Below are 23,758 nucleotides of genomic sequence, written 5' to 3'. Positions count from 1 at the left end.
CAATTTGAACTTTGGGTGAATGTAAACATAAAGCTAACAGATTGACCTGTGAAGGTACAGCTCAGGAGATGAGAAACCAGGGGATAAAAGAAAAAAATATAATAATGTGGCTCCAATGTGGAACTCAGAATTCATGTGGCCAGCCTGTGACATCAGTCATTGTCGACTCGACTTCCATTATTGTCAGTCAGTCATCTACTTCCATTATAAAATTAATATAATTAGATAAAATAGTTTTAAAATAGTTTTGGTGCTAATCGGTACAGTGGCTTGCGACATAAGCTCCACACACACGCGCGCGCACGCACGCACGCACACAGACTCCCTTTTTATAGAGATGGATAGCCTCTTGCAGAGCCATGCTGTAAAAAAGGAGGGAGACGAAAACAAGCTGGGGTCTAATAATAGCTTGACTTCTGTGTGGATCTCAGACTTCATGTCTATGACGACAGTCATCTGTGACGTATCTATGACATATGACTCCAATTTTGGGCAAGGTTTGAGCCCCGTCCAATCGCCATTGACATAACATCACTGCCGGATGGTAACCTGGTACTGTATGTCCAAAACCGATTAAACCCAGAGCTTGTAGATCTGCTATTTTCACTACTTTTGCGCAACACTCTTGTATGAAGAAGTAGGGCATTCATTTAAAAAGTTGAAATATGGAAATACAAGGTTTCTGCCTGACAGCGACAATATAGTTATGTAAATGGATGGAGGTACTTCCTTTGCCTACTAGCAGCGTGCACTAGAAATCTGGCGCTGATCGGTCTAGCCGTTTACGAGATTAGCCCCCAACACACACAGACAAACTCACAGTCAGACCCATTTCTAGACAGCTCGCCTCCTACAGAGCCACCGTAAAAGGTGGACAGACGGGAAACACGCACGCACGCACGTGCACACGCACACGCACACACACACACACACACACACACACACACACACACGGTGTTAAGTTGTTGAAAAGTGTCTCTCTATCATGACATCATAACACGGCCGGGTGATGCTGTTCGTTCAAAAGGGTTCAGGTCGAGTTTTACGGGTCCGCCTCTCATTAAAGAGGTGCTGGGAGAGTGACGAACCTGTCGAGTTTTTTTTACATGAACCAGGCATGTCTGGATCACTGATACTCTGCCTTGAGGCTCCTGGCAGCAGATGCCCTGGGACTGTTATGAACAATCCACGGCGCCCTGTTCCAACTCTGCTTCTCTGTTAGTCTAGGTTCAGATCCAGAGATGCTATCTGGCGTAGTAAATCCAGGTGTGTTGGTGTCTGAGTCCAGTCCCATGGTTTGGATTCAGCCTGGCTAACATTCCTGATGGATTAAGCAGGTGGTATATACTGACTAAATGACTGATACTGAATACCTAGATTCATGCTAGGCTCATTAGCCGACGACAGGATCGAAATGAAAGCTGCCACATATGCTTTCTGCTTTGCAGGTTTTGGTTAAGGAGGTCACATCTGAAAAAACATTTTGGAGAGAAAATGTATATGTTTTCACAAAAACATGTGTTTTCTCTCCAAAATGATTCATCAGATGTCCTAAAAAAAACACATAAAAAGCTGTTTTGTTCATCTGAGTATATTTGTTAATTTAGGTAAATGTACCTAAATTAACAAAGATACTTGACACACTGTGATACAAACTCATAGAGGTAGCATTCGTTTTAACAGCCTTGTCAGGCAGCCCGGCGACCATAGGGAAGGCGTTTAAGAGATTTCCATCACCACCCACCCCCCCCATTAAAAAGCTATTCACCTTGTCACCTGTCACTTGTGATAATTATAGAAAACATCATAATAGTTTCCATGTCTGCCACCCTGTCTGCTCAATGTCTCAGTCCTCTAACAAGGCCATTTCCCTTCTCGTCTTGCGTGCAACAAAACTACGCTGGCAGTTGCTCAGGAGGTACAACTGCCGCCTCCTGGCTTTGTGTCGAAGTGCTCGTGAGCAAGACACTGAACCCCTAACTGCTCCACTGATCAAAGTGGACAGATAAAAATGACAGTGTTCCATTTTCCAAAACATGAATATATCCAATTGTAGAAGATGCACTCAGCAAGTTTCACAGCAGTTTTGTGTGCAAGTGGAAATGTAGGCCTAATGCTACATTGACACTAGCAGTGACAAAAGCTACAAAACAACAAAGTGTGGTCAACTAGTGAGAAAAATATAAAGGCTTGGATTAAAAATAACAGAGACTGGCACATGGCAATAATTGGTTTTACCTGCATTACAAGCCGGAATTGTGTGTAAAGGAATTGTGTGTAAATGGTGACACAAAAACATATGATTGATTGATGCTTCACTGTGTCATTATAACGATGAAATATGTTTTTGTAGCTTTTGTAGGTCATCAAGCAGTGACAAGGCTACTAGCTTCATGTCGCTGGCTTCCACTGAAAATGGCTTGTATAGCCTGTCACTGCTAGAGTGAATGTGATGCTTGGGTTAAGGTCATCATGGAGCTAACCAAAATCAGTATATTGTCATCTTCTGGGGAACATGAATTCCATGGCAATCCAGTCAGTAGTTTTCATGATAGTTGTTGTTGTGAATAACATTAAATTAAAGTCAGATTGCTATAAATATGAAAAATAGACATCAAAATCAAGTTAACATTGAATAACTGCTCCTCGGATGAGTTAAATAATGTTCAACATATTTCAGCAGTACAACATAATAAATGACTCTCCATTTTTAATTCATTTCCATCCACCTACGGTAAAAGGGATAAACTTGATGTCAGCACCCAACCACAAGCAACAGTTAATTTGGCCCATATGTTTGTGATAGGGCTGATGTATGGTTATATAACTGTCTGATACTCAAGATCACTACATTATTTACTGTAGCATTTCCATTTGTCGGAGATAGCAGATCTACAAGCTGACAACGCGTCACAAAGCAACATTTTTAATAGGGCTTAAGTCATTAAATAAAATGTTAAATTAACGTGTATTTTATATTGATTTAATTGCTTGTTCATTGTATAATGATACGTGTTACGTGTTTTTTCATATATTGAAGTTTAATATACTTCATGTAAAAGTTTTATCTAAGTGATTTGTGTGATTTATTTCTTCGCTCACTAAATGTTGTTGGACAAAAATATGGGGGTCAAAATATGGGTCAAAACATCGGTCATCGGTGGTCTAGGACTCTGATCGGCATTGGGCCCCTAACATCTAGCATAGTTCGGGCTCTAGTATTTACTGTAGTATTTACTTCCTCTGCTCTCTGAGATGCGTGTAAAAGCAACAACAGACACCGATATCAACGTAAACAGCCTGTAGTGTTGTTCCTCAATAGCTGCCCCCTTCTGGAACTTTCTTGGCGCTTTACTGCTAAACATCTGAAAAGGTTATGACCCATCCAATCTGGTGCTTAAATATGAACACATGGACGCAAAATGTCTCAATTGCACAGTTATCGCTCCTTGCCTCCTCCTAACTGATCCCTCTCTCACTTCTCCCCTTCAGTTCCATCAGCCAGGCACAACAGTGAACATGACAAAGTGAGACATCTTGTCAAGGTCCAACTTCAAAAGGATTAATTGCCTCCAGCCAACTCATTCTATCAAGTATCTGACGGAAACTGATGGGTGTGTCAGATACACTCTGTGGCCAACTCCACTCGGCTGTTAAAGACGCTTGGCAACAGAATCACAATCTGGATCAGAAACATACTATTGTCAATCAGGGAACACACAAAGAATTTGCACTGGCCCATGGCACAGCTACAAGCCAGGTTAAATCAATTAACAGGACTACCCACAAACAACGACAAATTCAGACAGCAGACATAGGACTCTATCGATTTTATGCTAATTTATGCTCCGTTGTGTGATGGTGTCGCGTACCGAGAATAGCCAATATACAAGCTCACAACGCGTCGCATCCGTGATGCGTTGTGAGCTTGTGTATCGGCTATTTTCTGCTGCACAACAAAGACTAAATCAGGCTTTAGATCATGTACCACATCACTGCAGGGGTCACAGACGTAGGCGTGAGAGATGGATTGGGTCCAGAGTGAGTTCCGTTCTGCCCAGCCACCTACCCTGCTGCTTCCCTCTCTCTGTACCTGTGGTCCTGAACAGGATGTCGTGTAGAACCCACCAGCAGGCCGCTGTTTATTTTTCATGTGGAAGAATGTGAGTCGGCCCGCTGCTAAACAGTGTGGTTTTACAAAGCTAACTTTAATAAGAAGGCCGATGAGAGATGGAAAGGGGAAAGGGTGTGTGTGTGTGTGTGTGTGTGTGTGTGTGTGTGTGTGTGTGTGTGTGTGTGTGTGTGTGTGTGTGTGTGTGTGTGTGTGTGTGTGTGTGTGTGTGTGTGTACATGCGTGTGTCGTGTGAGAGTGAGCGAGGTCAAGGAGCACTATATGCACACATGCATGTGTGCAGACGCATGCACCTGGGGGATTTTGTTGACCCACCCAGAAGAACCCCTTGACCCCCCCTCCCCATCCCAAAGCACACGACACATCCCTCTCTAAAAGACACAATAGGCTCTCCTCTCCTTCCACAAATAAACTCAAGAGGCTCAGAGCCTTCTGGCATCTTGCTCAAGTGAACGGCAAGCAGAAGCACTGCACTCCTAAAGTGGTTTTACCTGTAATAAATATATATATATTTTTAAATCTTTATATTTTCTTATTTTATTTTCCTGCATTGTTTTATTGTTGTTAGCACAGTCTTGCAGAACATGCCATACCAACATTTCACTGCTTGTACCTGTATGAGTGAGTGACAAACAAAACCCTCTCGAATCTCGAATCTCATCTTCTTTCACAGGACACCAATCTAGCAGAGCTGTTCCGTGCAGCCTGCTGTCCACATGATGAGACCATCTGCAGTGCTTTGTCCTAAGAGAGATCTACATGATGAGACCATCTGCAGTCCTTTGTCCTTCAGCATAGTGAGATCTACAAGTTGGGAAACCCCAGAGACTCCCTGGTCTGGGAATAGTTGTGAAATCTGTATGTAAGAGTGTATGTGTGCACGTGCATGTGAGTGTGCACGTGCGTGTGTGCGAACGCACACAAGAATCTCACTTGAATGTATGGCAAAGGGATAGATCATAGACCATTAGTATTGTTTTTCTTTTTTCAAGTTGTACATTTGTTGTATTATTCCTTATTCTATATCATTTAAATCGCCTGCAGCAGCATAACTATTACAATTTAAACCTTTATTTAACCAGGTGAGTCCCATTGAGATTACGAGATCTCTTTTTGGAGGGAGCCCTGACCAAGATAGCAGCAATTACATTGTTGCATACAACAAGGAAACAGTAGAATCACAAATAGCAAACATTTAGTAGAAACTCTCAGAATCACGTCTAAAAGATAGACAAGGAAACACAATCTATCTAAGGAATCAAGTTACAAATTCCACCTGAATCTGCCATGAAATCCTTCGCTACATTTTTGAAAGTCCTAATCGGATCAGCTCATCTGGCTGCAAGTGGTTCCAGGCTGCAGGGGCAGCAAACATAAATGCCGGTTTGCAGAGTTCAGAACGAACCTTACGGATGGACAGCAAGTGGATGTCAGTTGAACGCAAAAATACTTACTAGTAAACCACAGACGTAAGAAGGAAGAAAACCAAGAGTGAGGCCAATGAAGGCCATCTAATCTAGGCATATAGGGTGATTGAGAGCTTTGCAGCCAGTGATAAACCTCAGAGCACTGTGGTACACAGTAACCAGTAACCACTAGTAGATACTAATTCAATCTGACTGCTCTGCAGAGTTATAATTTTAGGAAGATAAACTGATATCTTCATGGCATTGGTAAACAACATAAATGTATTAATTTGCATTCAACACAGGTTTCAAATACAATCTGTGTAACAAATCACCTAGAAGATCTTCATAACTGATTTCATCCACTATGAAGTTCATATAGCCATAGCCAACAGGTTCAGCCATACTGAAACACATGCAACACAAACACGCTCTGCGCACAGACACACACACATGACAGCACGCATATAAATACAGATAGACTGATAGCGCACAGTAGCATGTGTAATCAATGCACAACCAAGGAACAGCCTTTAGCCCAGTGGAACAAATCTCAAATGAGGCTACTTATAAAAACATATTTCCTGCGTGCATTGTTTTAAGGGGTTCATTAATGGATCTTGCAGGGTTCCTGAATTTGTCCTGTGGTGCTGGCTTGTATAGGTAGTCTATATACACAGCTAGCTTCCTGTGTGTTTTATTGTGGCTTTAAAATCCAATCCAGCCCCGGGGTAGGTGCTAGAGTCCCCCCACGTGGGGCTCCATCTCCACCAGCAGGCTTTCCCCGTCTCCTCTGTCAGATCTGAGAGCAGCAAGCTGGGTAGGGAGAGCCTCTTTTACGTCCTCCCTGGAGATCAGAGCTGATCCCCAGACAATGAGGCTAACACCAGTAGATCCATAGTAGGATCCATATTAAGAAGATAGATTTTGACAATCGTTCTTATAAAGACAAAAGCCAGGGTGTGCATTCCTACTCCAGGTGTGTAAATGAGACCTTATCTGATAGAAGTTGGATCAATCACACAGCCAGTGATCGGACCTGTTGCCCCCATACCCCTAACACCACAGGGTTGATATAATATACAGGCTTAACCACATTAACCCTGGTGTCCCTATTTTGGGAAAAATGTTAATTGTTTTATAAAACAATTCCAAATTCTTCAAAATGTTCCAAAATTTTTGTCACTATTTTTTAAAATAGTGAAAATAGTATAAAAGCTCACAAGACGTTGCATCGCGATGCACTGTGAGCTTTTAGAACGGATATTTTCACTATTCTTCATACGACAAAGTGTGTATAGTGTATATAAGTGGTTGAACAGCTACAGTAGACGACAAGCCCAGTCTCAGATCTTACAAGGCCGTGCGGCTATGATTTCACTTATATCGAACACGAACACACTGGTTAACTGTAAAAACAGTGGGATATAATCACAGATGGACAAAACGAAAACGACTACAATTTAATCCTGCTGCATTTTCAACACGTCAACAGACAGATTCAGGCAGAGCGTTGTGCGTTCCAGCGTCCCTTAAGGGACGGCTCATGTATTGGTGTTGACTGCATCAAGGCATTGTTTCTGGAGGCTGAGAGGCAGAGTAGTCACGCCAGGCCGTCTCTAGATGCTGGCAGGGGGGGGAATAGGGACTGGGTGACCCAGTCTGAGCTCTGATGCTAATAGGTGTGGCTGGCATGCTGCGGAGATTTGGGCCGGTGCCAATATCACACATATACTTTAGACTGTATGCCCCCTGGACTGTAGCAGAGCCATTAAATGGACTTTTAATGCAATATGCAGACATGACAATTCACTGCCCCCCCCCCCACCCCACCCCACCCCACCAACACACATACACTTTACACATGGTTCTAATAAGGGGAGGCAGCCAAAACGTGTGTGGACTAGTATGTACAAGTGTGTGTGTGTATGTATGTATGTATGTATGTATGTATGTATGTATGTATGTATGTATGTATGTATGTATGTGTGTATGTGTGTGTGTGTGTGTGTGTGTGTGTGTGTGTGTGTGTGTGTGTGTGTGTGTGTGTGTGTGTGTGTGTGTGTGTGTGTGTGTGTGTGTGTGTGTGTGTGTGTGTGTGTGTGTGTGTGTGTGTGTGTGTGTGTGTGTGTACACATGTGTAAATGTGTGTGTTGGGGGGAGGGCGGGGGGCTCTTAAGTAGAGGGACTCAGGGAAATGGACAGCCTGTCTCGTGGCTGTCAGTCTGTTACATAAGTGAGGACAGGGGAAGACATATTCTGAAGATACAGGGGAGACAGACATCCTCTGAAGGGACAAAGGGACAGGGGAGATGTATGTCCTCTGGAAGGACAGGGGAGACGCACATAGGCCTACTCTAAATGGACAGGAGAGACGGATTTCCTATGATGGGACAAAGGCACAGGGGAGACAGACGTCCTATGAAAGGACAGGGGAGATGGACGTCCTCTGAAAGGATAAAGAGACAGGGGAGACAGAGGTCTTGACTTCCTCTGTAGGGACAGGGGAGATGGACGTCCTCTGAAGGGACAAAGGCACAGAGGAGATGGACATTCTCGACACTGCATCTTTATTACCCCAGCAGACTTCATCCTTTAAAATACAATGAACGAGTGGTGGAAATAAATAAAGGGCTCCTGGTTCAGTGGTTCATTAAGGATCAGTCTTCTTTCTATACAGTATAGCTGAGATGCTGCCCCCTGTTGGTGCCTTGTGTTTATGCATACTGCAAGGTTAGCTCCCTGGCAGGGAGGACATATAACTTCAGTGGCAGAAATGCCGCTCATGCTGCCTGTGATACTCACACACGCGCACACACACACACACACACACACACACACACACACACACACACACACAGACATACCTTGGCTTGTGATCCTGGCTGTGAGAGCTTCAGGTTTCAGGACGCAAAAGATGGAGCTAAAGGCAGAGGTTCTCTGCTTACAGCGTCGTGTGGAGAGAGGTGCCCGAGTCGGCTCCTCAAAGACTCAGGGACAGACCAACAGACAAATGATTTATACACATCCAACACACACACGCACACACACGTACACAAGTATTCATAGAAAAAGTTCAGATCAACACCATACAACCATGGAACTTGAACACACACACACACACACACACACACACACACACACACACACACACACACACACACACACACACACACACACACACACACACACACACACACACACACACACACACACACACACACACACACACACACACACACACACACACACACACACACACACACACACAAGCCCCAAACTTGCTCCCACAGTGGGGTTCAACATTGGCGTCAGCTTGGTCAAGAAAAGCCAAGGAAGCTAAAATCAAAGCCAAGCTAATCATCTGATAAATGCAGTGCTGAAATAAACACATTAGCAGAGAAATGTTCACAGGTTCTGGGGTTGAGCAATCTAATTGTCAAGACGGTTAAAGAAAAATAGTGAGCTGGCACTTCGTTCAGTCAAATTCACAACAAACAAAGTGCCCTGTTGTTTCGCCAACAACAAAACACCATCATCTGGGCCAGATACGAGAACGAGTGCACTTTAAATAGTCTCCTGAATACTTGTGGTGGCATCGTATTCCCACGCCAAACCCACTTGATTACAGAGTAATTCAGCACAATGGACAGGAAAATGGGACGTAACACATGATACAACAATACAATCCCCATGTAATTGCATTAAAATGCAGGAGTAACTGTAGGGGTGGAATGAGCTATTTCAAATCAGTTGTTTTTTCCTTTTCTTTTTTTACGATACAAGGTAACTCTGATTATGTCCGTAACGATTCATCTGGGTTTTAAAGCCCTTGAGCTGTCCAGAGGTAGTGAAACTACAACAAACACGTGCACTTAATTATGTTTAGCTTACCCACTGCTTAATTCAGTTCATACTAGAGAAAGAAGCAACAACCTAGACCAGCAACACAGACACTTTCCTAGGCTCAGCGGCCTCCAGACTGGGAAATGGAATGTGCTGAAAGTGGTCCAGAAATTCCAGTTGAGTGAACGTTTTCACCTGCTCCAAGTTGCTGAGCCATTCACTACCAGACAGAGAGAGAGAGAGGGGAGAGAGAGAGAGAAAGAGAGAGAGAGAGAGAGAGACAGACAGACCCCAGCATCCATGTTCTGGGGGGAACATTAGCCCAAACAATTGCAGAGCTACAAGGCAAGCTCACAACAAATTATAATAATTTTCCAACTCCAAGCACATAAACAGCAACATCAGCAACACCTTTAACTCAACATGAGACGGATATCTGGATATCTGCTAAACAACGAGAACCTCTCCACATGGGACAATGATAGCCTAGTCATCATGGTGCAACATGAAGCTTTCTTAAGAATACACTTCCATAAAGGATTCGGTGAATGTGTGTGAGTGTGAGTGTGAGTGTGAGTGTGAGTGTGAGTGTGTGTGTGTGTGTGTGTGTGTGTGTGGCATCATGCATGTCACTGTGCTTTTCACCCAGGGGAACTATCACAAGCTCTGTAAACGAACACCAGCCGCCAGGCGAGACCAAACTTGGCACATGACTGATCCGTCTATTAATGTCAACAGGACTCAGGCAGGACGTCCCGTCCACTGATCTGACAAGCGTTTATCGACGTCTCACCATGAGACCTCCTGTCCCAGCATGGACCCTGCACGGGCTTATGAACAGTGATCCTCTATAGAGAGGCAATCGTCCAAAACACATACACATCCATGCGTGTGTAGGTGGGCGTGTTTGTGCGCACGCACACACACACACACACACACACACACACACACACACACACACACACACACACACACACACACACACACACACACACACACACACACACACACACACACACACACACACACACACACACACACACACACACACACACACACACACACAAAACTATCAAAGACATCTGTAGATTTACAGAAGGTGGTGGGTGTCCATTCATTCTTAAGGTACACGTTATGTACTTGCAGAGCCCGTGTTTCCTGTGAGGTGGTGTGTGTGTGTTGTGGGGGGGGGGGTGGCTATGGTGCAATGACAGTAAAGATAAAAGCTTAATGCTTCTTTGCATGACGGCGTCGCTCACTGAAAAGGACCTTTCTTGTACATATTTTCGGCAAGTAAGTAAGTGAGCTCTTTTTGCCGAGCAACACCATCATGCGACTAATCATCAATCGGGTTTAAGAAGCAGTGGGACAAACCTGGAGGACAGAGACACTCCTGGCCAACGTCCCTCGCCGCCCTCAGCTTAGGAGACAGCATATATACTTTCTACAGACAAAAAGAGAGAGAACTCCATTCAGAAAATGCATATATCAACAAAACATTCATCACACATGTACAGTACAATCTAAATACCAAACGTGATGGATTATTAAAAACGTGTTGTAGACAATATAGTCTATTATCCGAACATTTACCAAAGAATCGTTCCATTCCTTGCCAAAGAATGTTGGCACGGAATGGACTGAGGTTAAAACAATCTTAATGACTGTCATTAGCAATTATAAGATCATAATCTTGGTGTTTTCGCATGTAGCTCTGTAAGGAAAAGGGTTTCCTCAATTTATTTTCCATGTGATAGAATAGGTTCATGCCCACCATGAGTGGTTATGCCACATGCAGTGGTGGAAAGTAACTACGTACATTTACTTAAGTACTGTAGTAATTTTTTTAGGTATTTGTACTTTACTTGAGTATCTCCAATTTCCAATACTTTTACTTCTACTCCACTACATCTCAGAGGCAAATATTGTACTTTTACTCCACTACAATTATTTGAAAACTTTAGCTACTAGTTACTTTTAAATAAATATTTTGATTATTATTACAAAACATACATTAATCACTTCAGCCCTATATACATTTCAGCCATTTGAAAATAGCCAATCTACAAGCTCACAATGCGTCGCGATGCGACACATTGTGAGCTTGTAGATCTGCTATTTTCAAAAGATTTTTATACATTTGAAAACTTGAAATGGGATATTTTGCATAATGAGTACTTTCTACTTTTGGTACTTTAAGTACACTTTGATGTCAATACTTTTGTATTTTTACTAAAGTAAATTTTGAATTCCGGACTTTTACTTGTAACAGAGTATTTCTACATTGCAGTATTGATACTTTTACTTAAGTGATAAATGTGAGTACTTTTTCCACCACTGGTCGAATGTAAAGGGTCAAAGCAAATTAAGTGTCTGTCTGTCTGTCTGTCTGTCTGTCTGTCTGCATGCATGGTTCATCCCCAGGCAGTGGTGGACAAAGTACTCAACCCCAGTCAAAGTATAGCTACTCCTGGTCAAATATTACTCAACTAGTGAAGTGAGAGTTGCTCAGTCAAACTTGCACTTGAGTTAAAAAGCACTGGAGTACACTACTTGCTTTTAAAAACACAAAATACATGTTCTTATTCAATGCATGGCTGTATTGACATTTTTAAATCCCCTTTTTGTATGTGTTGGTCCCAGGGGTCCGTTCCTAGAAATGGAGTCAAAAAGTACAATATTTGTATTATGTAGAGGAGTGAAAGTCTCTAAACTAAACAATAACTTACTCAAGTAAAGTTAAGTAAAAATGTAAGTACAGTACTCAAGTAAATGTACTTAGTTACTGTCTACTACTATCCCCAGGGTCATAAACTACATTAAATCTGGTAGGGATTTTAAGGGCAATAGTCAGTTTATCAGGTATGTGATGTTTCTAATCCTTCACAGTGCATTCTGTTATTATTACGCATGCTTTACGCATGCTGGCCGTGCACTTGTATGACATGTATGTATGTATGCATGTCATGTATGTATGCAGCACAGAACCCAACATAGGCGTTGTTAACAATGTCAACAGATTATTATCAGTGGTGTAAAGTAACTAAGTACATGTACTCAAGTACTATACTGAGGTATAGTACAATGTTTAGGTACTTTTACTTTACTGGAGTATTTCCAATTTTCAAAACTTGTACATCACTACATCTCAGAGGCAAATATTGTACTTTTAGCCACTTCAGCCCTATACACTTACAAGCTCACAATGCATGCATCATCTGCTATATATATATTTTTTTACTTGTGAAAATGGGACATTCTGCATAATAAAAACGTGTTACTTTTACTTTAAGTACATTTTGATGCCAAAACTTTTATACTTTTACTCAAGAAGTGATTTTTGAATAACAGAATATTTTAAACAGTATTTTTTACAATGTTGTATTACTTAAGTAAAACATTTGAGTACTTTTTCCACCACTGATTACTATTCACAATTCGTCAACATATAGTTGAAATAATACCTCTTCCACGAGCTTTCCAATGGTAGAACTCAGCTCTGGAATGAGGCTTCCATCCTCGGTCAGAAAGGCACTGTGCTGAGGGTGAATGATGGGCAACTTGTCAATCATGTCTCTGTGCAGACAGCGGCTCTCCAGCTGGTAGGTCTTGAAGCTCATCAGCAGACACACTACGATGGAGCTCACAGACATCATCACACACACGGCCACGGGGAACCCGGGCAGCCACCGCTGGACCGCCGCTTTATTACTCTCTCCTCCACTCGATTCCCCCGGTGTCTCCATGGTCAAATCCCCGCTGTCAATGCGTGTTGCTGCCGGGCCAATAAATTGCAAAAACCGAAGAAAAAACTAAACAAAAACAAAAAAAAGATACAATGAAAATATTTTTCTTTTTTTTAAGAATTAATCAAAAATAAACTGGTTGAACTGGTTCTGTGATACAATTCTGTCACCGGATTCAGCCTATTTGGACCAGGCAGTGCAGCAACACACAGAAAACACCTTTAAGTCCAAACATACAGGTTGGTTCAAAGCGCTGTGGAACAAGAGTCAGCAGCAGCAACGTGGTTCTGATCTGGATATTATGAACCAGAGAAGTCCAGGTCGTTGTTTCCTCCCAGTGTGGATGATGTGAATGAAACCCACTTGGTGAAGTTGTTTGTACCCCCACAAGTTGCACGTTCAACTAGTGGATGAGCAGCGCCGCCCTGCTGACCACGTGGGTGGGAGCCTTGGATTGATCACTTTCACTCAGCTCTTAGTTTGGGAGAACTCCTTCTAACGCTGGACCAGAGCTAACTTCCACTGAGAGAAGCGTTGAAACCACTTAATAGCCAATTGGCTTGTCGAACATGTTAAGTCGCCTAATAATTATTGACACATAAGATGTACATTTGCATATTTAAGCGCTCCTGTTTAAATGGTGGGCTAACCTACAAGCAATAAATAACGACGCTGTGGCAATTGTATAAATGAGACGCATTCGTTTGTTTGATTCCTTTGACTTTACAGCTGGTCTATTCAAATGCATACACCTCAGACTAATAACGATTTAAACATGTCAGCCTGCTCTGCTGAAGCGGTGCCAAAATGTATAAATGTATCCCTGTATATGTACTTTAAAATAATCAAACGTTGCCTACACTAGTTTGAGCAATGGATTATAAAACTGAAGAAATTGATGAGTTAGCAATAATCAGAATAACTTTTAATTTAAATAAACATCATGTGACGAGAGGTCACAAGAGTGGGGTTTCATCAACTCTTAGACATTGCAATTGTTAATAATTTCAACTGTCCGAACCATAGTTAAAAATATGGTTCGAACATGATGGGAATTCACATCGACTTCCATAACGCTGCTGTTAGCGGCGCTCATCTATGGCGGCGCTCAGCTGTCCTGCAATGATATAGCTCTTTACTGCCATCTTATGGAAACAAGAGGCTAATGCATCACAGACTAAACACATGTCTAATCTTTTGAGAACTATTGCGTTTTAGATTACTTTATTTTTATTGACTGATGCAGAAACTACTCAGTAATACCATTTTATTGAGGAAAACGTACATATTGATACTGCAAAAATACAAATCCAGACAGTGAAAAAAGGGACTTGACCAGAAATTGCACAGATCAACGTTTTGTACTATGTACACACAAGAATGTCCTGCCCAGGACTGCGATAAGGCTTCTGCAATACTTAAATTAAAGCTGAGAGGACAGGAAACCTCCACAAAATGGCATTTCTCAACTTCACGATTAAGAAAATGTTCACTATATACACAATAGCTTGCAAAGTTGCATCAGGCTCAGTGTCAGAGGCTACAATTTAAAATCTCAAGTAGCAGGTAGACATGGCTATGAAAAGATATTCCTCGGATGAAAAATATTTATGGGTATGTGGTTGATCAACACTGACAGCAGGGCAGGAGGACTGATACAGTCATACAATCAACACCTCTCTCCTAGAGTCACAACTTAACATGAGCTCAGTGTCACAATGAAGTAAGGCTAGGCAATATCATGCATCACTATAATTATATTGTATTTTGTCTTAAGGTAAACTGCCGATTTTCAAACTAAATTTCATTGTCCTGATAACCCTATGACTTCTGTGTATTTTTCAGCAAAATGACATCCAACATGTTTCATGTTGTCACCAATTACTTCTGGATTAACACAATTCATATTTCTTACTACAATACTTGAGAATGTCAGCTGAAAATGACAGTTCTAGTTTGACTTGCACGTCATCCAGACAACCTCGGCAAATTTCCGAAATTTTACGAGATACCATGATATTTATTGACCTAGAATTTGAGGTGCATTAATGGATCAGAAGTTCTGGGGGGTTGAGAGTTCAGTCGTTTTTGCTCTTGCTGCTGCTCTTGCGGTATACAGAGAAGAAGGAGTGTTTGAGAGCCTGGTCGAGGCTGAGACGTTTGGCAGGATCATACTCCATCATGTTCCGTATGAGGTCAAACAGCTGCCTGTGATCCTCAGTCTGGCAAGTCATGTAATCCTGATGGGAATGAACAAAATAAAGGGGAGGGGGGGGGGTAGTTTTGAGGATTCATTATATTTGTTTGCTTTTTCTAAAATTGTTCAATATTACTTTGATGACATGTTTAACCACCATGACACGTTTATGGACATTGCTTGGTAGTATAGTATTTTCTCTTCTTACCCCGAGCGGTTTGCAGTGTTTCTTGACGTATCTTCCAGAAGAGCTGTGTGCGTCCCAGTCCAGCTTGTAACGGTGGATATAGCGACGTTTCCTGTAATCGGCAAAGTAATAAATATCAGAGAGCTCTTCCCAAATCATTTGTGGGGGCAAGCACACACAAATGAAATTCTAATGCTAACATTCATTCTTTTGTATACCAAGTGAGTTTAGCAGCTTGTATAGCAGAAGTGATGAAATATTTTGTGGCTGTCGTGTGGAAACCTTGTCAAGTCCAAACCCGTTACTTTTCAGGAAACGGAAAAAAGGAGTACCTGTGTTCCAATGGATGCATTCTAGTCATTCTTTAGTCACAAGCGTGTTGTGAGCTTATAGATCTGCTAATTTTAGACACTGTTGCATGACGAATTAGGGTATTCATTTATGGGGGAACATGTTTAATATGGAGATACAAGGTTTCTAGCCAACAGCAACGATTTAATGTTAGCTGGTGGAGACTTACTTGGTTTTCTGCAGGAGGTTTGATGGGATGGGGCCCAGGACTCTTTCCATCATAGCAAGATGTTCTTTGCTGTCATGGGTCTTAAGGAGGGAAAGAGATAAACAGCAAAATGTCACATAATGCTACAATTAAGGTTATTCCAGAAATCAGTGGTTTGCATTCTGTAGGGCCTACCTGGAAGAGAGTCGATCCGACATAGTACTCGATGAGGATGCAGCCCAGACTCCACACATCACAGGTATGGTTCCATCCCAGATCTGAACAAAACAGATGTTAGACAAGTCTCTCATCTTTATCTCAACAGTAAATCACTCCCAAACAGGAAAGGAGATGTTTAACCCATTTAGACCGGAGGCCAATTCTAAAAACGCTTTCTAAATCCTGACCTAAGTTTTCTAAAAAAAACATACAAATATTTATTAAAAAATAAAAAAAAATCATATGTTGCTATATACTGTACATAGCAACAAGAGCCCCAAAAGGGATTCCCGTCTTGAAAGGTCTAGTTACAAATAGGGGTTCCCGCCCTAAATGGGTTAAAAACATTAGTGCTTACTGCTTACCGAGAATGACCTCAGGGGCACGGTAGTGCCTTGTGGACACCACAGAAGTGTGGTGCTCATGGTCGTATGTTGCATTGCCGAAGTCCACAACTTTGATATCCGGGTTCTTCACGGCTCGCTCATCACGCTTCTGGTATATAAAAAACACAACAACAACAAGTGTACAGATTAGGCCAAGACCAAGCACGGACACAAATATACAGCTCTGGGTCCACTTCACAGAAGACAGGACTTTTAGCCCATTAACACATTCGGTGCCAGAGTTCTTTTTTTTTAAAGTGACGTTGAGTGCCAGAGATCTCACCGTTTGTAGCGCTACGTAAAATGAGGACATTAAGGGGTATTATTCGTCACATGCTTATACAAGTATGTGCAGTGTATTGTTGGTGTGGCAGACTCGCCCATACTGTGCTGACAATGTGCCACATATATAATTAAAACAATAAAAATAAATAATAAAAGACAAGGTAATAAAATTCATAATACAAGGCTACCAAGTAGTAATAGCTTATCATTTAGAACGACAACAATTAGAATTGCACATTAAATTAATTAACTAACAAAAGAAAAAAATGAATACAGACATTTACCATTTCCGAGTTGTACTCCATGTCGTACTCGGAGTTGATGAAGAGGATATTCTCAGGCTTCAGGTCTGTGTGAGTCAGCTTGTTTTTATGCATAACTGAAGGGAGACAGAAGAGTAGAGGTCACATTCAGAACACTGCAAAGACTGGCTGCATTTCTAGGCTCTGGATTTGTGGATCAACATTTGAACAGGTTTTCAAAATTGCAAGTATATTTCAAGGAAGCTCGACAGTCCTTACCATAGGACTCAAACGCCACCACATATTGCTTTAGAAATGAATACAACTATTTATATAACAAACATTACTCTTCAATGAAGTTTCTAAACATTACTTTTCAATTATGTTTTCAATTAATATGATATTTTTTAATTAGATATTGCTATATGAATGACAATGACCTAGCCTGGCATGGCCAGACTAGTATCACTGGGTACAATCTGATTGGCCCCGATTGGCGCCCCCAAAACTTAGGGGGCAGCGAAATCCAATCACAAACAAGCCGGGGCCAGACCAGATCTTCCAAGGGCTTTTTTTTATTTATTGCACTGGCAGATTTGTCAGGCTTCCAGTTCAATCCCAGGCACTGCCAACTCAGCATATGAGTAACACAGCTTGGGTAACTAAGTCATGCAGCAAGTCCTGGGAGCTGATGCTAGGTGCGCACCACCTCAGCAATCCATCTCTCAGGGGTCTAGCACATTGAAAAGAGGATAGGCACCTTCGTTCTCACAGATTCTGACAATAAGTCACTCTGACCTACTCATTTAAAATTCAAGCTCATTCAGGCCCTTCAAAACTAAATATTTGACTTGAATAATGCTCCACCACCTGTACAAACCCTTATGATTACTCACATCGGACAGCTCTGATGATCTGGTATGCCATGTGTCGGATGTGCTCGACGGGGAAAGGCTGGAAGTTGTTCTCCTTGAGGAAGTCATACGTGCTGAGGCCCAGCAGTTCAAAGGCTATACAAACATGCCCGTGGTAATCAAACCAGTCCAGCATGCGTACACAGGCACTGAGAAGAGGAAGGAAAGGACCTCATTTTATGGAACATTCTGGATACTCATTTAGGATGATGGCATAAGCAGGCATGTGCATGCAGACACACACTTTCATCCTAGACTCGTCAACTGATGTTAATAGTGTTGAAGCTGTAAACTGTAACCTATGAACCTAAAGCTTTATAAATATATAATGTACAGTCAATAGCCTAAAGCAGTTTGAGCTCCACTATGTATAGGAGGTGCTACACGTGGCTTATTTTGTGAGGTGTGACTTACTATTTGCGGTCACAGTCCAGGGAGTTCATCTGTTCCAGGACCTCAACCTCAGACATTGCTGCCTCACGGTAGCGTTCTATGTTTTTAATGATCTTCAGAGCAATGCGAGCTCCATCTCTGAGAAAACACACAAAGAAACAATCAAAAGATGCAAAAATCACAACATTAGGCTATAATGGGGGGAAACATCCATTGAAAATCTTTCCAGTTTACTTACTTATTATGATCAATGCATTCCACCACCTTCCCAAACGCGCCTTCTCCTAGAGTGGAGATTATCTCATCTACAGGAAATGAAGAGACATAGTTAGACCCACAGCAATGACCCTTGACTGACATTAAAATGTCTCTGTTCAGCTATGCTACTGTAATTGGGCTTCTGAACAGAGACGTTAATGGCACAAAGCCAATTATGTTGCAGTGCAATATCTAGTGATTGAAATAAATAAGGTCTACTGGCCCAGGAAGAAATTAGATACCCTCTAAGCCTGTTTAATTAAATCTTTGCAACTGAACAGCAATCCAAAAAGATAAAAATCAAAAAACCAAAAAGATAGAGTGAGAGGCAGAGAAGAGAGAGTGTGAACAACAGTAGAAAAAGGTATATATTCTATACATCTCGATTTCAGCATGTCTCCATTGTGATAGATGAGGTGACCATCGTCATCATCCTCAACACTCCGGGATCTCTTCCTGCGGTGATGGCTCCTCCTCTGCAAGTCCGCATTCCGCCACCACATCAACAACCCATCATCAGCCAGTCAGCACCAGGCCACCACAACGCGACATCATCACCGCCATTTCATTCAACCGGACCAACGGGGGTAGGAGAGGATGTAGGGGGGTGGATAGATTCATCCCGTTCAGTAACACCGCCAGGCGAATGGACGGAGGGACGGACCGGCAAATTCAAATTCAGCCCCACCAGAGAAAGGCATTTGGGCGCCAGCCACCACATAGTGTGTGTTACAGAAGAAAAACATGGCAACAAGATTTTCAGATGAGAGACTTTCTCAGAGTAGTACAGAAAAAAAATTAAAGTAGATCACAGTCTTTCCCTAGCTTATGGTTTTAATTCTCACATCAAGTCCCACAAGACATTAAGCCACTACAACTTCAGTACAAACACTGGCTCCACCTTTTCCTATTGACACTATCCCTTTAGTGTGTGAAACTGCTATCAGGTCCCCTATCTGGAAATACTGGAGCTAATAACTTAGTGAGGGGTATGAGTCTGACACAGATACGGAGGGACAAAGAGATGCCCAATTTCCACTTGGTGTTTTTGAAAGGGAAGGAAAATAGGCAGAGAGGAGATTCCCATACCGAGTAGGAGCTGTGATGAGAGCTGTGATGAGACCGTCTGCGTCCTCTGCTTCTATGCTTGCGGCTGTGGCTGCTCCGCCTGCTGCGACCGGATGACTTGCTGTAGTTGCTGTAGTGATGCCAGTCACGGTCTCTGTCCTTGCAGGCGGCGCCACGACTGTCCTCGCAGTAGGCCACGTCCTGGCTGGCATCACAGGACGGTCTTTCCCTGGAGCCCAGCCTTTGGTTCAAGCTCTGTGCCTCCAGGTAATGCCTATAGAAGGGAACACAAAACACACAAATGTAGAGACAAGCAAATTGAAGAGACTCCTTCTGACTCTGCGATCGTGCGTTGGAATAACGAGGACTGATCAGATGGTGCAAATGGTCAACCTGCGGAATGACACTCTATCCAGTAGCCCTTTTGCGTCAAACGCTTCATTAGCGACACGTGATTTGCAGCCGTTAAAACTCGCTGTGATTGGGCCAGTCTGAGAGACAGCGGGTGGGAGAATTTAATAGTCGCACTATGTGTTGAAATAGGACTTTTATCACCGAGCAGATAAATTGCTGGCAGTATTCTATGACAGATGTCTGCAGTAAAGATTAGTATAGCTTTCACACCGTGTGCCATCTCAAAGCAAACATTCCTTAAGTCAACTCCAACACAGAGTCACTCTTGGAATGTGGTTGGGATTAATGGCCGCTGAGATTGCGTTTTGTTTTGGAACTCAACACCTTCCCTACAAAGTAATTTCCTTGCATATTTACCATTTAACAACACTTAAGATACTGTTCCCCCCTACTAAATTAAAATAAAAACGTAAGGGGGAAAAAACAAAAACTGATGCTTAACTTAAACTTAAAGATCAAACTTCAGAATGGCTTCAATAATGGATTTTCCTGCACAGACTTCTGTACTGGTGTCCAATGATCTTGTGTCCTCCTCATCCAGCCAGGTTGTTCAGAATGTCCTCAACACCACTCATCTACCCTTCAACACTCCCGACACCCAACTTACTGGCCCTATTGCAATCCATGTATCTAAAAATGAAAAAGAAAACCCTAGAGCCCTAGCACCCTACTGGTGTCAGTTGTCTTCCAGGAAGGTTTGCCGTCTCAAGGGGAAATTGTAATTAGAGCCGATCTTGAGACTTCCAATGCACCTCCACCTCCCACCACAAATTCTCACATCAGGTTTGAACAAAAATGTTAAAGGGATATTTCACTTTCAAACATGTTTGGGTTCATTTTAACTCAGGCTTTTGTGAGCATGTTATGAGCATTTTGTGAGAAAACTGATGTTTTCGATGACTCCATCATGATTAAAAGTTTGAAATTACAATGAGTTTATATAGGAAGGGGGCGTGTCTGATAAAATGAATATCTAAATACTGAATCAAGCTACCTCAAAACTGTCCAGGGGGCTCACAAAAGCCTGAGTAGACGTTAAAATGATCCCAAACATGTTTGAAAGTGAAATGTATCCCTTTAAACCCGATACACGTCAACAGCAAAAAGATGGCAGTGCAGTTGGCAATGGCTCCATTTGTTTCTATTCTGTGGTATACATTTGGAACAGATGAGTTGTTAACCAATCAAGAGGGCACCATTTATCCTTTACATTTATCAATGCATTTATCAATGATGTCATGTTTACCCATCATAGGTTTTGTGGTGATGGTCATGTTTTCGGATCTTGTTCTCCCTCTCGCTGCTGTAGGAGTCTCTCTTCCTCCGTTTGCGGCTCTCAACTCTCTCCTCCCACCTGTACTCGTTGAGCCATAGACCTGGAGAACACATTCTCTTGGATTGACGCATCTGAAAGATAGAATATGTACAATCAGGGAACAGAGCATAGAAAACTTAACTCTAACAAGTTAACTAGCCAAGTCCCCCCCCCCCCGCTTAACAAAGACTACATAAAAAAATCTATGCAATTCTTCTGGAATATTGCATAGTGAAAAAGAGCTTTGCATTGGTTTTCTTGAATTCCCCCTATGGCAAGAATACCAACACATTCCTAAAGGCCAGACCACACCAAAGCAACTACTTGCAACATGCAACTACATGCAACCATTATAACCAATGGCAGTTACAAGGAGTTGCATTGGTGTGGACTGGCCTTAAAACTGTTTGGTTGCAATGAGTTGCATTGATGCGGTCTAGTCTTTAAGGCCAGTCCACACCATCAACTAGTCGCAACATGATGCAACTGCTTGCAACCATTATCCCCTATGGCAGTTGCGCCTAGTTGCATTGGTCAGGCCATTAGGGTGGGGCCAGGCTAGACAAATTTATCATGATTACACTGAGATCAATCTGCATTGTAGTGCGCAGGTCTGGTTTGAATGCATGACATGAGCAAATAACCGGATACATTTTTAGGAGAAGGCGAGCACTAGACCGCAATGGCAATCAATATTAATGCTGCAATGTTATGTCCTACACTCTACTGCATGAGATTAAGGCAGTACTGGTTGTCAACCAGTAGGTGTCCTACCAGACACCAGAGTCTACATTTAGTGACAGCAGGGATACTACACCCAACCGCTGCAATGTGCTAGGTATATCATATTAACATACACTGTAATCAGATTGGTTAACATATCGTTTTATTCATTAAAAAAGTTCCAGATTGCAGATTTTAAGTCCTGTACATGCAGAGGGATCGACAAACTTACCAATACTGACTTATTTAACTGATCCAATATTTCCAAATACATTTAACTCTAGCACTTAAAATGTATCTGCTAGTGGTTTAATCATAGCTCTACTGTCTCTAACCTATATCTATCTCGTATTTCCTCACTCACGGAGATCCAAAAACACATGATCGTATCTTACTTTAAGTTATTAGAATAGAAGGCAATAATAACTTAACACAAGAATCATTTACACTGAAATAAACAGTAAACTAGATGGATTTTTAAAAATATATAAACTATTAAAAATAACAATATTATGCTTAAGCTCGATTTTTAAACAATACTTAACGCCAATACTGTAATGTTTCATTTGATCGTTAAATATCTATGTACTGAGGTTTTATTGTCGTCTGGTCGCGAGGCCTAGTAGTGCACCTCAGTCCACGTCACAACAATGCAGTTTAGCTCGTTGCTAACTTTAGCTACCACTCAAATTATACCAACATCAATAACATACCTAAATAAGTTTTCAATAAACGTAGCCTGAACATAACTTATTAGTCCAGCTAAACAACCTGCTACATAAATAACTAAAATAACACGTTTTGTTCTATCATTTCAGCCATGTTGTTGTTGGTCAAGCACGAGACATTTTACGTCAGTAAAGCTAGAACCTAGCTTTAGCTCAACTCACAATATTTATGTCGTACATTATTCTTCCACTTGTGACGCCAAAATACTTCTTACCTTCACCAAACAATAATGCGGTCGACGTTCAGTAAATGTAGTATACACGATGTGTGGTATAAGGATATGGAAACAAGAATAAATTAACAAAGAAAAGGGTCAAAGTGGCGACTGTCAAGTCAACCGAACGTCTTAAAAATGGCGACCGTCACTGGAATCTGATGGAAAGTTCTTCTTCAAACAAATACCAGTGTTGCCAGGTTTTGCGAGAGAAACAAGCAACCAGGCTCTATGAAAACAATCCCCAAAGAAGCGACTAGGCTACACAAGAGCCCTTTGAAAATAGCCGATCTACAAGCTCACAACGCGTTGTGAGCTTGTAGGTCTGCTATTTTCAAAAAATTAAAGAGAATATTTTTTAAAACATTTTAACAACACAAATCTTGAATGGGGGTCCCTGCAACTCTATGGGTCCCACTCCCTGTCATAAAATATTTTCAGATGGGGGAGGGGGGGGCTGCAAACAAATACATATTCATTTGGGGGTCCTTGACATGAAAATGTTTGAGAACCTGAGGTTTAAACAACATTAGGAAGAAAGGCCCAAATAAGCAACTACACTTTAGAAACAAGCCCCAAAAACCG

At 42.0% G+C, this 23,758-nt stretch overlaps 2 protein-coding genes across 3 annotated transcripts in view; both read right to left on the bottom strand.

The window, feature by feature from the left end:
• The window catches only part of col23a1b (collagen type XXIII alpha 1 chain b), a 181,877-nt gene extending 168,400 nt beyond the window's left edge, over positions 1-13,477 (bottom strand). Inside the window, exons 1-2 of the mRNA XM_084041417.1 lie at positions 12,849-13,477; positions 10,759-10,828 (exon numbers count right to left, since the gene is read on the bottom strand). Of these exons, the coding sequence (XP_083897543.1) occupies positions 10,759-10,828; positions 12,849-13,130 (352 nt within the window). The 5' untranslated portion in view covers positions 13,131-13,477. The remainder of the gene's footprint in view (positions 1-10,758; positions 10,829-12,848) is intronic.
• An 891-nt stretch (positions 13,478-14,368) lies between these two features.
• Positions 14,369-23,315, bottom strand: clk4b (CDC-like kinase 4b). 2 transcript variants are annotated; one of them, XM_084041378.1, is made up of 13 exons: positions 23,174-23,315; positions 21,439-21,599; positions 19,800-20,052; positions 19,090-19,186; positions 18,691-18,757; positions 18,474-18,590; positions 18,042-18,208; positions 17,182-17,282; positions 16,598-16,727; positions 16,209-16,291; positions 16,035-16,114; positions 15,536-15,626; positions 14,369-15,370 (listed from the first exon to the last, which is right to left on the bottom strand). In XM_084041378.1, exons 2-13 carry the CDS (start codon positions 21,597-21,599, stop codon positions 15,209-15,211), a joined length of 1,509 nt encoding a protein of 502 aa, XP_083897504.1. In that variant the 5' UTR covers positions 23,174-23,315; the 3' UTR covers positions 14,369-15,208. The 2 variants fall into 2 exon arrangements, with proteins under 2 accessions (XP_083897504.1, XP_083897505.1); XM_084041379.1 differs by having other exon boundaries at positions 17,188-17,282.
• Between the last annotated feature and the right edge of the window lie 443 nt (positions 23,316-23,758).

The sequence above is a fragment of the Gymnoscopelus microlampas genome (assembly GCF_963454915.1).
Source record: "Gymnoscopelus microlampas genome assembly, chromosome: 18".
Classification (NCBI taxonomy): Eukaryota; Metazoa; Chordata; class Actinopteri; order Myctophiformes; family Myctophidae; genus Gymnoscopelus; species Gymnoscopelus microlampas.
The sequence above is the reverse complement of the archived record's forward strand: the minus strand, read 5'-3'. Positions and strand labels throughout refer to the sequence as shown.

What these genes read in the sequence shown, in the direction of transcription:
- clk4b (XM_084041378.1), bottom strand. Translation starts at nt 21,599, where the DNA reads ATGCGTCAATCCAAGAGAATGTGTTCTCCAGGTCTATGGCTCAACGAG. An exon ending in GAATGCATTGATCATAATAA is followed by an intron (nt 18,591 to 18,690) that starts GTAAGTAAACTG and finishes GTGTTTTCTCAG; the next exon opens with AGATGGAGCTCGCATTGCTC. An exon ending in ACAACTCGGAAATGGTAAAT is followed by an intron (nt 16,728 to 17,181) that starts GTCTGTATTCAT and finishes TTTATATACCAG; the next exon opens with AAGCGTGATGAGCGAGCCGT.